The 16,682-nt window shown below is 38.4% G+C and overlaps 1 protein-coding gene across 2 annotated transcripts in view; it reads left to right on the forward strand.

The window, feature by feature from the left end:
- USP13 (ubiquitin specific peptidase 13) overlaps positions 1-15,691 on the forward strand; it is a 47,426-nt gene extending 31,735 nt beyond the window's left edge. For both annotated transcript variants that reach the window (XM_027464511.3, XM_027464512.3), the window contains 11 exons: positions 1,501-1,626; positions 2,920-3,073; positions 3,271-3,445; positions 5,461-5,549; positions 5,805-5,927; positions 6,407-6,433; positions 8,053-8,196; positions 9,116-9,282; positions 9,768-9,930; positions 11,567-11,651; positions 12,325-15,691. In XM_027464511.3, the coding sequence (XP_027320312.1) occupies positions 1,501-1,626; positions 2,920-3,073; positions 3,271-3,445; positions 5,461-5,549; positions 5,805-5,927; positions 6,407-6,433; positions 8,053-8,196; positions 9,116-9,282; positions 9,768-9,930; positions 11,567-11,651; positions 12,325-12,418 (1,347 nt within the window). In that variant the 3' untranslated portion in view covers positions 12,419-15,691. The remainder of the gene's footprint in view (positions 1-1,500; positions 1,627-2,919; positions 3,074-3,270; positions 3,446-5,460; positions 5,550-5,804; positions 5,928-6,406; positions 6,434-8,052; positions 8,197-9,115; positions 9,283-9,767; positions 9,931-11,566; positions 11,652-12,324) is intronic.
- The last annotated feature ends 991 nt before the right edge of the window (positions 15,692-16,682 follow it).

The raw sequence follows: 16,682 nt of genomic DNA on the forward strand, positions 1-16,682 counted from the left end.
ACTTAATTTTCTGCTTAGAGCTCTGCCATTTCTTCCATCATTTTTCTTGTCCTTGAGGCAGAAAGAGTTTACAGCATGAGATCCTTTTCTAGAGACTGTCACATGTGGCATATTTCTCCCTGCTCAAATGGCTGAGTAAAAAGCGTATAGATGGAAACAAGGCTTAAGTCCAAACTCATTGCATTACACATCAGGGCAAATGTGCCACCTTGCAGTATTCTTGCTTTCAACACAGAAAAAAGCCTGATGTGTAGTAATTTGAGCTGTTCTGTGCATTTCTCTCCTCAGTCTTGGCTTTGAAAGGCAGTTGAGGACACAAAAGTGATAAATAACCCATGATTCAGAAATCCCTAGAACATCTCTCAGTTCAAACAGTACTGAGACCCTTTCTCTTTCTGAGACCCTCTAACTAGCATCTTAGTTTAATGAGGTTGCTGGTATGTTGCCAGAAACCGAAAAAAAACATAATTGAGCATCTGCTTCTGATTTCAGTGAGTCTAGGGCTATCTTACACTGGTGAAACCAAGAATAAAATTTTGCTCTGCTAGTGTATGCTTTATGCATCTTCCATTTCATGCTGCTTTTCCTATTTTTATACCAGAATGATAGTGCAACTGTAGTAAAGACTGAGATTGTCTGGATATTGAACAAACCTTAGTATGTTCTAGAGGCTATGCTTTTGCTTGGACTGTCTTGAAATTTATTTGGTCTTATGGAGGATGAGGGCAAATCTGAGTAAAAGATTCTGACCTTTTTGAAAGTGTTATGTAAAAGGAATAATGACTAGTGTATTCTTGAGGATACAATTCCAAGGAGGAAAAAAAAAAAAAGCTTCTTGAAGTGGTATAAAGATTGTGAAAATGAAAATGAGGACTCTCTTAGCAGCTAGAGATCTTCATAAATGGTACAGTTTTCTGGCCAAAGGCTGTATGTTCCTGGTCCTTCAACAAAATTAACACCTGCAAATTGCAGATTCATGTCTGTTCTTTGCAACCCATCTGGGAATTCATCCTGCATGCATTAGTTGCTCTCTGCTTCACTCTGCAGAGATCTCTGGAAAGGTTTTGTCCTGAGTAAAGCTGCCAGCTGGTTTATCAAAGTGCTTCAATGCCCACATAACTTTAAGTGAAACAGGGGTCTGAAGGAATGTCAAGTGTTAGAAAACTGTGTAGACTTTTAGCCTTTCTGAAAGCTACTAGCCTTCAGCAAACATTCTATGCTTCTATGAAACCTGCAGTAATTGATTTTAACTTGCAAATGCCATGGAAAAATCAGATGAAGTGAATGACGCAGGAAATGTCAGAAAACATATTCTAAAACAGTCAAATAACATTTCAGGTTCCTTTTCATTTGTATTAAAATGGAAGTCTAGATGAAACTGAAATTATTATTTCTACAGTGATAGAAATGGGTCAAAAATAGATCTAGTGGAGTGATCTTTGGTCCAAGAATAAACAAAAATTCTTCTTCAAAAGCTTTCTTTCTTTCATTTATTTCTAGCCACAACACAATGGAATATCTCCCCGAATGTTTAAGGCTTTTATAAGTAAAGGCCACCCAGAATTTTCCTCTAATAGACAACAAGACGCACAGGAGTTTTTTCTACATCTAATAAATCTTGTAGAGGTGAGAAAATCTTAATGCCTACTTCTGTTCTGTGGTTGTATTAGACAATGAGGTCCAAGTTGTTATATGAATGGTTCAATTTTTAATATATTCTTTATAGTGTTGGATATGTAGAAAATGGCACCAATTTAAATGTGTTTTGATTTAGAAACAATTTTTCATTTTATTCTCCTTTCTAATGACTTCAGACTCTTGCATGACCAGTGATGCAAGAGATACAGGAAGGTCAAGCATCTTTGAACAAGCTATAAGATTTATAAATGTATGTGTCTGTCCTTAAATTGCTGTTCATTTATGATTGCATACTATCGATTTGTTTACCATATCAAAGTCTGTCTTGGAATAATAATGAATTAGGTGGTATTATTATTGCAAATTTTTGTCTACACTGGGAGCAAACTAATCACCACATCCAACTCCTTTTACAAATCCCAGCTGTATGTCATTGAGTCATTACAGGAGAAAGTCTCTCCTGATGAAGGCGAAGTGAATATTTGTCAGTTGAATATTTCTGAATATAAAATGTTAGTTCTACTGTGTTCCAGCTCAATGCTGCGTGTAAAAGAACCAGTGCTGTGAATTTTAACTATGTCTTTCTGAAAAGGAAATTTACAAAGACAGCCAGTTTTGATTTAAAGCATTTCTTTCTTTTCCATCCCTCCTCCCTCATTTTCCTATTTTCCCCAAGAATCAAAGGTGTTTATTCATGTGTTAGTTTGGATGAAGTTATTCACATTTGAATGTGTAACATTCTACATCACAAAACGCATCACTGATTACAGGGTGGCTAGAAGACTTCTTTTTTTCTTTTTACCTTTTTTTTTTAAAAAAAAAAAAACTGATCACAGATATTAACATAAACAATAAGGAGGAGGAATTATTCTTTGTATGACATTTCTATCTGGGTAATGAACTACAAGTTTCTCGTTCTGTTACAATGCAGATTCAGAGCGGTAGGAACAGTTCTGTCTGCTGAAGGGATATTCTATGTTACTTACCTGAGATTTCAGTCTTTATTATAACCTGTCACTTTTGTAGCTTCTTCTGTCTACCTTGACTCAATCACATTCATTCTGTGCATACCCTGCAAATTAGTATCCTTCTGCAAGATATTGCTGGGTATGCAGACATCAAGAACTTCTCTGTCATTGCAAGAGTTCTGCATGCAATAGGAAACAAGCTGAGCTGTCAGAGCTGGCTGCAACATTGGTGTCTTTGTGCTTGTCATCAGTCTTTGGACTCTTTAGTCATCTAAGGGATGATCATTAAAGTGAATGTTAATATTCCTTTCAGAGGAACCCAGTAGGTTCAGAAAACCCCAGTGATGTCTTCCGGTTCCTGGTGGAAGAACGCACACAATGCTGCCAGTCCAGAAAGGTGCGCTACACAGAGAGGGTGGACTATATCATGCAGTTACCTGTTGCAATGGAAGCAGCAACAAACAAAGGTAAGGAGACAAAGATGTCTATTGACTGACTATCTGGAAACTCTCCCAACCATGAATGATGTCTGTTGAGCCACACAAGAGTTGTACTGGTAGGTAGGTTATTCTCTTTCTAAGACCTGCAAAAATAAGACTGCAGCGAGGCACATCAAAACTACAACAACGTTCATTTAGCTTTCAATGTGATGTGTATTTCTCAGATGAATTAATTGCGTATGAACTGAAGAGGCGAGAAGCAGAAGCTGCAAGGAGAGCTCCACCAGAGCTTGTCCGTGCCAAGATCCCATTTAGTGCATGTCTGCAGGCTTTTTCTGAACCAAACAACGTAGAAGACTTCTGGAGCAGTGCCCTTCAAGCAAAATCTGCAGGAGTTAAGTAAGTGTCTGTCTGCCTAATGAAAACCTGTACTCTTTGCTTACTTTCCTACCTGGACATGGCACAGTGAGAAACAAAGGGTTTTAGGGGCTTTGGGATTGTGTTAATGTTGGGGCTCACAATGTAATGTGCAGATCAAGCTTGACAAGAGCTGTAATGAGCAATCGAGCAGGAAATAAATTGATCTGAACTGTCAAACTCCAAGAGGTGAAATGAGTTGGTTTTTAAGAGCTTGAATTTCAAATGCTTATTACTTAATTGTTTGCCCATGTTTTAAAATTGATTCCCATGTATTAGCTAGTGTGCTCTGTACTGAGCGTTAAGAGACACTCTGGATCTCTGTGCTTAGTCCGTTGATGTCTTCATTTGACTAAAAATGCTGAATAGCATTGTGTGGAGACAAAACAAGATAAAGCAAATGAAGGTTTTACTTCTTGTGTGAAAAAGTTCTTTTGATGAATGGAAGTCTGAATTTGTGAAGTGCTATGCTGATAATGCTGTTGTAATTATGTTACTATGTTTTTTATGTGTCTGGATTTCAACCCATCCACATCTGCCAGCTACAGGATATGGTTGCATCTGTTAAGCTTGATTGCTCTTACTTATGTGGGGCCATGGTACAAGGTGGACTTAGGGAAAAAAAAAAAGAAAAAAAAAAAAAAAAGGAAACTACCTTGTGTGCCTATACTTAGGTAGATAAAAGAACCAAGAACTTTTTGAGCTTAGAAAGAATTGAGATGAAATAGAATGGGAGGCAGAGGACTGAAATTTGCAGGGGGAGAATTCCTTGTTAACAAGACTTAGTTTCTTATCAGGTTCCATTTCTATATGTCAGCAGCAAGGAGTGGTTGAAAAATGAGCTCTGCAACTGATTTGCTGTGATACCTTCTATTTTTAGATCACTTAGCATATCAATGCCTCATACCTCTTTTTGTGTACAGCTTCACTCATATTGAAAGCTGTGAGGCAAGTGCACGTGGTATGGAGAAAAACGTAGCAGAAAATTGTGGAGGTTTCTCTCTGTCTCTTTACTTTGACCATGATTTAGCACTTCCTCATTCCTTGGATATTTAAAAGCATTGAAAGATAAAGAAGAATATGTTTAAAATTCAAAATTTTCTGCTGCAGATAATAAAGTTACTAAAACTGCAGGGTAGAGCTAACAATTTAGAAAACAACTATTTGTAATATGGAAGGAAGGCCTCATTGAGGATGGGTTAATTGTATTTTACCCAGAATAAGTTGAATTAGAGGAAAGGATGGCATGTGTAAATGGAAGATAAGGGGAAAGGTTCAGGATACTAAATACAAGGAAAATGGGAACACGGAGAAGGAGAACAACAATACATATAATGTTTCATTGTGTTCAAGATTAACTTTTTCTCTTCATTAAGCAGACAAAAATCAGATATCTGTTTCACCTCAAGAGTCATCTCTATTTTTGTTAAATATCGTAGTAGTTTAATAAGAATATAATGTATTTCTAAATAGTATTTTTATATGGAAAATTCAAAAATAACATCTTTATCTTAATGAAATGCTTTATAGGTGGACTGATACCTCATTGCCAATGCTACTGTTAGAATGAAAAACTGCACGTTCCATTGTTAGCCCATTTTGTCCAAACTATGCTTTAAACATTTGCCCTAACGTTCTAGCTTTTCATCATTGAAAAGTTATTTTCTGACATTCAATTTCAGAACTGCTTGACTAAGCAAATTTAATATATTACTTTTAGTTGTTTGCTGTATTTTTCATACAAGCTGAATATCTGCAAGGTTTTCAGCTGACATTTGGGATATAAATGTATAGAAAGATACTATACTTCACTGTACTTGAAAACTTACTTTTCTGAGAATTTTCGGTTCTTACTTATATTTTATAAAATTTAACACTATTCATTTCACTCAGAATTACTAGAATTACTTATCTCAGTGTGCATGAGGTACTAAAATCTGTGCTGCTTTTGATGTTGTTGCTCTGCTTCACTGAATTGAATTTCTTGTGCTTCCCAGGACTTCTCGTTTTGCTTCATTTCCTGAGTACTTAGTTGTGCAGATAAAGAAGTTCACCTTTGGCCTTGACTGGATACCCAAAAAGCTTGGTATGTGCCTTTTATACTTTCCTTTTCTCATTCTATCTAATATAATCTGTAAGGTATACATGCTTTCTTGTATGAGGACGGGATTTCATTCTGAATTTTACACTGTGAAGATCCTAATTGAATATTATTTTCTTTTATGACAAACTAACTTTTTATGATAAAATAACCCATGTGAAGTTATCCTAGCTGTTTGTCAGCTGTGTACCAGAGTCATGGGTTGTTTCATATACTTAACCCATTTCTCTGTTTTTGTAGATGTTTCTGTAGACATGCCAGATTTCCTGGATATTAACCACCTTCGGGCCACAGGTCTCCAACCAGGAGAAGAGGAACTTCCAGACATTGCTCCTCCCATTATCATTCCTGATGATCCGAAAGGTACTGACTTCTGTTCTCCTGATCCTCCCCATGAAAGACAGATAGTACCTGAGGTTGTGTGCCAGACCAAAGGCTATGTCAAAATTCAGCTCTCCAAAGGTTTGAATTTAGACCCTTATCTGCAGTTTCTTACCATGATCTATTCTTTTTTACCCTCGTCTTTAATGGACTGACCTGTTTTTAGTGCATTTGGGTGATGGAACCTTATAACAGAACAGGTTCTTATTTAAGTTGGTTTAGCCATCAGATATAATTTCTGCTGGTTTTTGATACTAGTGGCATCCAATTCTGAGTTGCTAGGGAGGTTGTTAATTCAAGGCAAAACATCAGGGATATAAAGATGATCATGCTCTGCCTGTATGAGGTCCAACGTTTCTGTGACTTTAAAAAAAAACATGGATTTTTTGTTATATGGAACAATATGAATCTACTTAGCCTTCATATGTGGCTTTCCCTCCTTTTTTTCCCTTGTTTTTCAGATCGTACGATGAACCATTTCATGGATTGTACGTATCTCATTTTTCTGAGACTGGTATTTCAGCTGCTTAAATTGCCATGCTTTTGCCCAGTTAATGGTTTCTTTGTACACATACTGATGTATGGAGCTCTGGCTGCATGCTTCCTTTAAGTAGCAGCTGACATCTGTATTTGTTCATCATTTGCTTGCATGCGTGCAGGACTCTTCTGCATAAAAGAGTCTGTACTAGCATAAGTGTAGCCAGAATATGAGCTGCTACTCTATCTGCAGTAACCTTGAATATGAAATCTGATGTACCTGTGTGTAATAAAATACAATTGTTAACAGACCAGGAGATGTTAACTCAGATGCAATGTTTTACAATATTTTTGCTTCACACATGCAGCCATTTATTAGAAAATAGACACTACTATTTTATACCCATGCATTTAATTATATGAACTAGGAGATATTTTAGGTTTAAACATTACATATGTTTGGATATATGTAAGATGCGATGCAGATTCTATGGACAGAGCCTTAACTTAACAGTTGTCTATGTTGAATGCTGAACAGCACCTCTCTAGGCTTGAAATTTCCTTTATGTTTTATATAATTGCTTGCTAAAGAGAAGACTTGGTTGCTACTTTCATTGATGAATCGGCTGTACTTCCAGACTGAAGTCGTTATGATCTTAGCAGAGACTTATTTCAGGTCTGTTTTGTAGAATGAAGGAGGTGTAAGTGCAATATGAATATCTGTGAGGTGTCTTTAATATTTACTGTGTTGGAAACTTATTTTTACCTGCAGTTATCTCTAAGCAGAATGTTATCTGTGCTACTTCTAATAATAACTTATTAATGAGAGAGAGAATACCAAGAAGGTCCTTGTAGTGCTTTATAGTATCAGCAGTGCTGTCAGAACAAATTGATTTTTCCATGCATCAGTAGAGGCAGTAGCAGAAGTTCTGCTCTAAGCTAAAAGCCCCAGAAGAGACAATGTGTCCGAGTGGTATGGTATGAGACCTAAAGAGAGGTGGGTACCACCTCTCCTGGGAAGAAAGACTCGCTGAATTTCTGCAGGTGTTCAAAGCATAACAGACCAGAGCAGGAGCCAAGGGCTCATGTGCAAGATGCCACTCATCGGCGGGATCTTGCAGTTCTGGGGGTTACAGCTGCTTGATCCTGGCTCCCTCTGGACTCTGATCTCAGCTGAAGCTGTCAGGCTATGTAATTCAGAGATGAAGTTCAGCTGGAGACTGCTAGATCCAGCAGCCACTGTTTCTCTTGCCTGCAAGATCCTTCCTCTGAAAGCTGTGATGGCTCTAGATGGCCTTCCCTAGCTAAGCTCAGTACCTAACTTCACCCCTTAAAATTCAGCAGTGAGTTCTTTTATAAATGAAATTCTGTAGGAAATTGTCAAGGTTAATGGCCTATGTAGGTTAGTGAGACAAATGATTCCAAGTCCATAATAAATCATAATGAATACTATAATGCTCTGTACAAGGCTGCTTTCTAATGAGTGTGGCTTTATTGCTAACCTAAGTACTAGTACTAAAACAAATCCTAGCAGTATGTATAGTAATATGTAGCACCACAAATAAAATTAAGAACAACTGTACAACAGATTAAATTAGACTTGTATATTCTAGACGGTCCTTTCTTGCAGCTCTAGATATTGATGAGTCTTCAGTTATGCAACTGGCGGAGATGGGTTTTCCTTTGGAAGCATGTCGGAAAGCCGTGTACTATACAGGCAACCTGGGTGCTGAAGTGGCTTTCAACTGGATCATTGCACATATGGAAGAACCAGGTTAGTGAATGGAAGGTGCAAACTAAACTCACCTCCTGGTTGTCTGTCGTGGCAGTCGTAATTTGATAATGTGTGACAGAGAAACAACATCCCCCTTCCTCACCTCAGGAAACCTGGAAGTGTGAGTGAATTTTCCTAAGCTGCTCCTAGGATATGCAGGTCTTGACCATCATATGGCATCCTCTGTCTAGAAGACAACAACAAACCTAAGTTACACCAAGAGTACTGTCTCTTGTCCTCACTGGTGGTGTGGGCTAGCTCTCTGTTGTCCAGCCTTTGGCTAGGTCTATGCTGCAGAGGGGAAAGCTGACTTGTGATCAAGCGTAAGTACAGAGAGCTCTGTTTTGTGGATGCATTTTTGCCATATCAGCCTTCTCTAGCTCAGATTAGTGCATTCACAACATATTTATAAGTTGTGCTATCTACTGATGGACACCTAATTAGCAGCTAGATGTTCTCCAGTTCCCATGTTTCAACCATACAAAGTTTGAGCCCGTGATTTGGTACTGAGTATAGCTGAGCACTCCCTTGCCAGTGAGCTCCTGATTTGGTTGAGTTCCCGTTTCTTTGTGGACTCTTGTGTTGCTTGTGTAAATGGAGAACAAGTTTTACTTGAGCTTAACCAGAATATTTCAGCTATGGAATCAGTTAATTTTACAACTATATGCACATCAGCTGGATTGTCTACTGTTCTGGTGTCATCACTGCTTCTACATCAACTTTTGCTACTTTCCTTCAATTGTTTCACTTCTGTGATGTGCCAAGTTGTTGCAACCTGTTGTTTTTTGAGGCTTTCCACACATGTAAGTCCCACCTGGGCAAGTGAAATAAACTGCACATTGATTTCCAGGCTTCTTTGAGGTCCTGTTTGTTTGTGTGTGTGCAAAAGAATGAATTGATCAATGTTTTATTGTTCCAGATTTTGCTGAGCCACTGGTTGTACCTGCGTTTGTAGGAGCCACTTCCAGTGGAGCAACTGGGTTAGGGGCTGTTGGGCTGGATAACCAGCCTCCTGAAGAGATGGTTGCCATTATCATTTCCATGGGTTTCCAAAGGAACCTAGCAATTCAAGCGCTGAAGGCAACAGTGAGTTCCTTGAATTAGTGGTAGCATGTGGATTTTATCTGATATTATGTGCCCTGTATGTGTGCGTGTTCAGGTAGCTCTGAAAAATACATATAAAAATTGAGTTAGTGGGTAATGCATGTAATGCATTCTGGCAAAGTGTGGGATGCCTGACTTGGTAAGGTTAAAGTGGAGAAGGTGGGCAGTGTGCATTACATAACGTTAAAATGTAGTGAAACATCTGTTGAGATGAATGCCTAAAGACTGTCTTCATGATGGGAAATCAGGGACGATGGGGAACGTTTATGGAAAGATTTCCTTTCCATTTATTAAGCTTCTGCAGAGTGCTTGTTGAATACTGTTTTCCATGGAGGTAGAATATATATCTTAGAAGCTTTCAGGGCTTTTGCATATGGTCCGTATTTGTTTCAAAGGCTGGTATCTGAGTGGTAGCATGATTCTAGAGAATATATTAAGGGCTGCTTTTTTGTTTGATTGACTCACAGAACAATAATTTGGAGCGTGCGCTGGAATGGATCTTCAGCCGCCCTGAACTTGAGGAAGAGAGTGAGCCTGCTTTGGACGTGATGGATCTGGAGAACCATGCTAACGCGAATATCCTTGCAGAGACAGGATCAGAGGGACCCAGGATCAAAGATGGGCCTGGAAGTAAGTTCTTCAGCTTAGAGTTGGCGATTGTGTTGTTGCATCACACCTACCCAAGTACTTCTTGCAGACAATTTACTTTTAATCCTGCTTCTGGGGCTGAGCCAGATGCTGTGGGGCTAATTTCTGTGGTCTGTGTTTGCTCAGTAAACTTTCTCTGGACTCACTGAATAACCTGAGTCCCAGCTTTTTGTTGCCACGGCATAAAAGTCTCTCCTGGCCTAGTTTTACTTTTTTGTCTGTTGCTGTAAGATAGAAGGACAAAGAAAAGCTAGAATGTGGAAATCTTCAGAGGCTGAGTATCCCAAAGATAACACTGCTGTTGCAGACCACCTGAGTTTCTGTCCTTCTGTAGTGTGGGGTGAGGTTGGGTGGGTGGGTTGATAAAATCCCCTCAACCAAATTCCTTATTCTAATGTGGCTGGTATAATTAGCATCCTGTTTGTACTGCTTTGATGTTTTCTTTTGGGCCATGTTTTTTTCTTTGAGATTCTCAGTCATATGACTGCTAAATAAACCACAAGATGGAGCAAATGTACAGCAGTCAAAGTTGTGAAGTAGGCAAAAAAAAACCCACACAGCAACTTAAGTGTAAAAGCACTAGAGTACAATAGCTCAGTGGTTCCAATGTTATGCGATCATATAACATTTTTGAAGGGTCATTTGTGACCTATTCTAATAACTGTTTTATGTTCTAAGCTTGTCCCTCTGGTTTTGACTGTAATGGTCTTAGAAAAAAATATTAACATCCAATTTGATTTTGGTTCTGTGGTTGCCATTATTGTATAAGAACATTAATTTCTTTGTTTCTAACATGATAAAATCCAATCTTAAGTCTTGTGGAGATGTGGGAAAGATTGATAATCATTAGATTAAAAAACAACAACAACAACAAAAAGAAAATAAAGATTTGGAATAATTATTTTTTGTGGTACTTAGCCTTTATAGACTGAGACCATTTACTGAGTGCCTGAAATCCTGATAACCAACATGATACTGTAAAATGGCTCCAGAAAGCCCTCTCCACCAAAATCCAGGCCTCTGTCCTTATGCAATATCCTGAAAGAAGGTACCCTTTTACTTTTGGTGGTAATCTGGGTGAATGGCATGAATGGGTGGGGAGCAAGAACCAATGATGTGTTCTCCAGAGGCTCAAAGTACAAAAATTGTCCTTTGTATTAAAGGAAGAAGTTTCTTTCCTGTCCTCCCTCTTATGAGCTGATGAAATTTAGAACTTATGTGTTTTTTTGTTTGACTTATAGGGGATCTGTGATCACGCTCAAACACATAGCTAATCTGTGTGCGGAATGAACTCCATATCTAGCACTTTCTGTGGTGCTCCCTGTGAACTGGGAATGAATCTGCTGTTTTCTCTTTCCAGGGCTGTGATCACAGCCCTGCTGTACATGCACAGATGTATGTGGGTTTTGCTTGGATTGTTTTGATGTTTGACAGTGAATCTGAGTACTAGTTAAACTGAGCATATGCTGCAGTCTTAACAGATACTGTGCTTGGGGATGCAGAGTCTGAGTTAGGAGTGCCCAGGTGCTTCTCAAGGATTAGAAAGAAAAGTTTCCCCTGGATTCATATTGCAATGCTAGCAATAAGATTTATGCTCCCCTTTGTATTTTTTAAACAGGATACGAGCTGTTTGGGTTCATCAGCCACATGGGAACATCCACAATGAGTGGCCACTATGTTTGTCATCTCAAGAAAGAAGGAAGGTGAGCTGATGATGAGTGGAGGGAGACACATGGGTGTACAAATGTTTTCTTTGAAACATGCATCTGTTAAGAGCAGGATGTGTATTCATGGCATGCAAAACACACGTTATAACCGTGTATATATTTCCCACCAAAGAGATGAAGTTTCTGATTGTTATAGATTATAGATGTGATTAGTCAACTCTGATATGGCTGAGATCTAGGTTGAAATGAATCAGTGGGTGTTCTGTCCTTGTTATTTCAAATCTTTGTTCATTTGGGGGCATCAGTTTTGTACCTTACTGTTTATCTGAGCTTCCCTCAACTTCCTCTCCCTTCCCATTAATAGAAACCCATCAGACTATAGGATAGTACTAACACTAGTACTGATAGTACTGTGGACTGATCTTGGCTGTGATTTTGATATGCTTTTTTTTTTTTTTTTTTTTTTTTAATCATAAATCCATAATTTTCCTTCATTTAAACTGTAACTGCATACTCCTCTACACATCCCTCTTCCTTTTCGGTTCTTGATATTGCCAGTAAAGGTGATTTAGCTGTTTCTCAGGTCATTTTTTCCTGTTGCAATGCCTACATTTAGATTTTAAGTTCTTTGAACTTTGGATTTGATTAGTCCTTGATAAGTGATGACTTCTATACAGACAGAATGTAATCAGTCTTGTTTTCATTTCAGATGGGTGATCTACAATGACCTTAGAGTCTGTGCCTCAGAACGACCTCCGAAAGACCAGGGCTACATTTATTTTTACCACAGGATACCAAGTTAGGCCTCAAATCTATTACCTGGCCTTAAGAAGCCATAAGCCTTTTTAACCTGCCAAAAAAAGCATCCAAGAAAAAAATATCAAAGCCAACAAAAGACCCCTAACCCTTGGACTACCAAAAAGCAAAGGAAAACATGGGATATTTATAGTTTATTTAAAAACAGTTATTTGATGCCTTCTTAAGCATTAGAGGGAAGAATTTCTATCAGGTGATGTATAGTACCTTGTTTTAAATTTATACACCTTAAAGGATACCTTAAGACCATGCAGATTACTGGTGGAGTTTGCAGCTAGTATATGGAGAAAACATGATTTTCAAAATTGGACAAAACCAGACCAGTTCAGCTCAACTCCTGCGTGTTCAGTCCATGCATCCATTGAAGACCATGAAGAAATATTTGCACCTGTGGTAACTGGGAGTCACTGTTTTTAGCCAGAGTGCAGACCACTTATGGAAATATCACGTGTAAAGTTGGAGGGAGGGTGTGTGTGAGTGTTCTTCAGAGCAAAATGTCTTATTTGAGATTATTGTCATTACAGTGAGAAAAGCCAGCTACAGTTACACCAGTCTTGTAGTGTTTCGTTTTGCATTTTTGATGCATAAAACTGAGAAACTAATGGAGATGTCAGTGCCCTGTACATTTTCTGCCAAAGAGAAATAGTGGATTTTATTTTCACAGAGGTAGGTTTCTTCATCCTCTCTTGAATGTTTGTTTTGAAAGTTCTTCAAACAGATTCAGGATTACAAGTGGCTAAAAGAAGGAATTTTTTTCTGATGATAAAATTAAATAGTGTGCTCTCAGGAAAAGCCTATTATTTTATCTTTTTTTTTTTTTTTCTTATGAAGGAGGTAAAGAAGGAGTTATTGTCCCATTATATTTCTTTCTGGAAATTTGCATCTAGCTCACTCACATTCCAGCTGAAATCAACTCCCTGACAAAGTATTTGCAGTGCCATTCTTCTTTCTGCCAAAGGCTGCTTAAGTATTTAATTCCATCTACAAATGGGGAAAATTGCTTAGTAAAGTTCTGTTATATTTATTTAATGATTCCTCCCCCCCCCCAAAAAAAAAAAAAAAAAGGCAATACTTTCTCATGATTTTTCAGATTTCTTGTAACTTGTGATCACACCAATAATCTGCTCTTTTACAGACACCTTCACAAAAGGGGTTTTATATCTCTGGCAGGAATGAAGGGTGGGTAGGTAGGGGCTGGCCTTTCCTGCCCCTTTTTTGTTTTTGTTTTATTTTTTTTTGGTGTTATTTCAGTTTGCAGCACAGGCAAGATTATATATATATGGGTTTTTAAATTGTCATTGAAAACATTAATTCTAGGAAAAAAATGCAATGGTGAATGTGATACTGTTTGTGATTCCAAAAACTACTAAAAGTTCAAAATGTGTTAGCCACTGCTAAGAGATGGTTGAAGGAGTTGCCTCATGTAATTTTACTGAGCCTTCAAGTAAATTGGAAAGGTCAAAACAAAGAAAAAAAAACAAAGAAAATACCTTGTAGAATATGAGAGACAGGGAGCTTTAATCTCTGCAGTACCTGCGAGTTTAACAGAAAAATTCAAGCAGCTACAAAAGAGAACCCAAATTAAAGATCTGGTTATGAGCAGGGCATTTTATTTTTTCCAGCATTTGGAGGAAAAAAAACAACATGCAGAGCAAAAAAAAAAAAAAAAAAAGTGTATTTTTTCAGCTTCTGATCTTAAGAGAGGAGAAAAATCCTAGTGCAATAATTCTGTAAATGGTGCCTAATTGCTGGGAAAGCTTCCTCCATTAAGCGCTCTTATTGACACAAAAGCATGGTGCTATAGCGCATTAAGTGGCTCCTGTGAGATTCAGCTGCTTTGTAATTATTGAGCCACCAGTTCTGGACAAAATAAAATCTGCCAGTAATTTTTTTCCTTCCTCAAGGTTTTTGAGTATTTGTGTATCTCACCAGAAAATGCCAAGTTTGAAAATGGGATCAGCAAATGTCACATCTTCAATTTAAAGTGAAAGAACAAAACATTCATATATCTATATTTGTGCTTTATCATTCTGGCAGTGGGAAAAAAAAATGTCTTTTATTTATGTTTTTTTTTTTGAATACCTATTTATATCCCAATGGAGTTCAACACATCAGCTTCCCTCTTGCCTCATAATCTTAAAGGGCTATTTATAAACTAACAAGATCTGATGACTGTTACCTTTTTACTTAGAGACTCCGGGTAAGTGGAAGCAGTTATCATGTTCATTATTAAACTGGAAACGTGGCTGGTCTCTTAGGATTAAGGGTGGAGCTTGGACTTGTGCAAACCATTTGTCTGGTGCATCCTAAAACAGGAAGAGCTGTGGGACTGATAGTGGTTTCAGCTGACACGAGACACTTAAAAAGGTGACAAACTGGAAACAATAAATAAAAGGGGAAGGGCATTATCTGGCTGCAGCAGGTGAGAGGTAGCACCTCGGCTTCTGAAGTTCTTTTCAGTTGAGCACTCTCATGTACTGCCTGCCGAAATGAGCGAGTGGGTCAGAAGTGCAGGGAGCAGTTCAAGGGAAAGGTTTACAGATGTGCTAAAACCTAGGACTTGAAAATATCTGAAGTTCTTCAGGGCTTTCAGGAATTCTTCTCTTCTTTCCCAAAGTAGAGATTTTCCACCTTTTCTAAATGAGCAGTTAAGGCATTTCAGTTTTGTGATGGGATATCATGAGAAACATCATGAATCTCGAGGAGCAGGATGTCCACTCCCAAAAAAGCCATGGTTTAAAAACAAGTCTAGATGGTTCTTGACTCCCATCACTTGTAATTCTGCTGTGCTCAGTGACTTTACTTCTGACTTGCACTGGTGGAACTGAAACCAGGATCAGTTTCTTTGGCTCAGGCAGCCTCCGCTGAGTTGTAGCACACATTCTGAATGCAGATGCAACTGGAGTTATTAGATTGTTTTAGAAGCATCTCCATTCCTTTTGTATTGCATCCTGGCAGCAGCCATTTTTATCTCCATTGCTGTTTTCATGCATTGAAAGACTATGCAAAATACATAACTGGACATCACTTTTCATTCTGTTCCTATCCCTGTCTACCCTAATGGCTGAGATCCGTTTCTGATTTCTGTTCACTCTTCAGAGGTTTTACTGTTGTATCCTTGAAGTGTCTGTACTGGTTTACTTTGCACCATTCAGAGTTGTTTGCTTGGAGCACTGTTAACATTTCGGAGAGTATTTGGGATGAGCAAGGTTGTGAATGACATTGTTGCAACTGTTTTAAATTAAAAAGAAATATTCTCACTTGTGGCTGTGTGGATTCTTTCTTTCTTTCTTTCCTGTCCAAACTCAAGAGGAGTAGACTGAACATGTTCTGATGCTGCCTCTTTTCTTACTTTCTGTGGTCATGTTTGGTGTTTTACCTAAAAACCTGCATGGGGAAACAAAGAGGTTTGTGACAGACTTAATCTCTTCTGGCAATTCTCTGGATGGCAAGAAACAAAAACCTTAAAATCCCCTCTGCCTCCCGAAACAAACAAAAACCCAAGTGCAGAATGGGTATAATGTGGCAAAACTAGAAAATAGGATTTCCATTGCTAATTTTTTTGTTTGCAACTTTTAAGCCAATTGAAGTTCTTTGAATATAAGAGTTGGCAATGTTCACATGGAAGAGTGCTGTCATTTCGCTCCATTTCCTGCTGTTTAATTATAGCTTTTTCTTGGTCTGTAAGTCCTCATATTCATTTAGGAATTTGACCTGCTGTTCTGTAAAGGATTGTTTTTCTTCATGCATAAGGGATTCACATAGCAGCGTGACCACTGGGATCTTTGGTAGATGCAAGAATAGGCCAAAAAAGGAGACTGATGGATGGCAACCCTTTGATCTTTTCACAGGATCATGGGACCATGAGCTGGAGGAGATGCAAGAAGTGAACCTACCAGGTTTTGAGTGACATTTTCTGACATGGAAGTAGGGGCCATGTGAAGAGTTGAGTGATGACAGGAAAGGTAAAGATGGTTCAGCCCTCAAAGTCCAAATGTAATGATCTCTTGGTTCTTCTCTATCACAGATGTTCTTTGTGATCACAACAAGTCACTCTGCATCGTATTCACACCACTTAAGCAACTGGAGGTGAGGGAATGTGGCTCCTTGTGCAAGCTAAGGGGCAAAACTTAGGGCTCTGCTCAGACTTCATGCGAGAATTCCTGTGCAGAGTTGTGACCGCTGACTTTTGCGGACTGCTTGGGGAAGGCAGTATTAGATAACTGACAAGTGAGTACCACCCCTGGTCTC

The sequence above is a fragment of the Anas platyrhynchos genome, chromosome 9 (assembly GCF_047663525.1).
Source record: "Anas platyrhynchos isolate ZD024472 breed Pekin duck chromosome 9, IASCAAS_PekinDuck_T2T, whole genome shotgun sequence".
In the NCBI taxonomy this organism is placed as follows: Eukaryota; Metazoa; Chordata; class Aves; order Anseriformes; family Anatidae; genus Anas; species Anas platyrhynchos.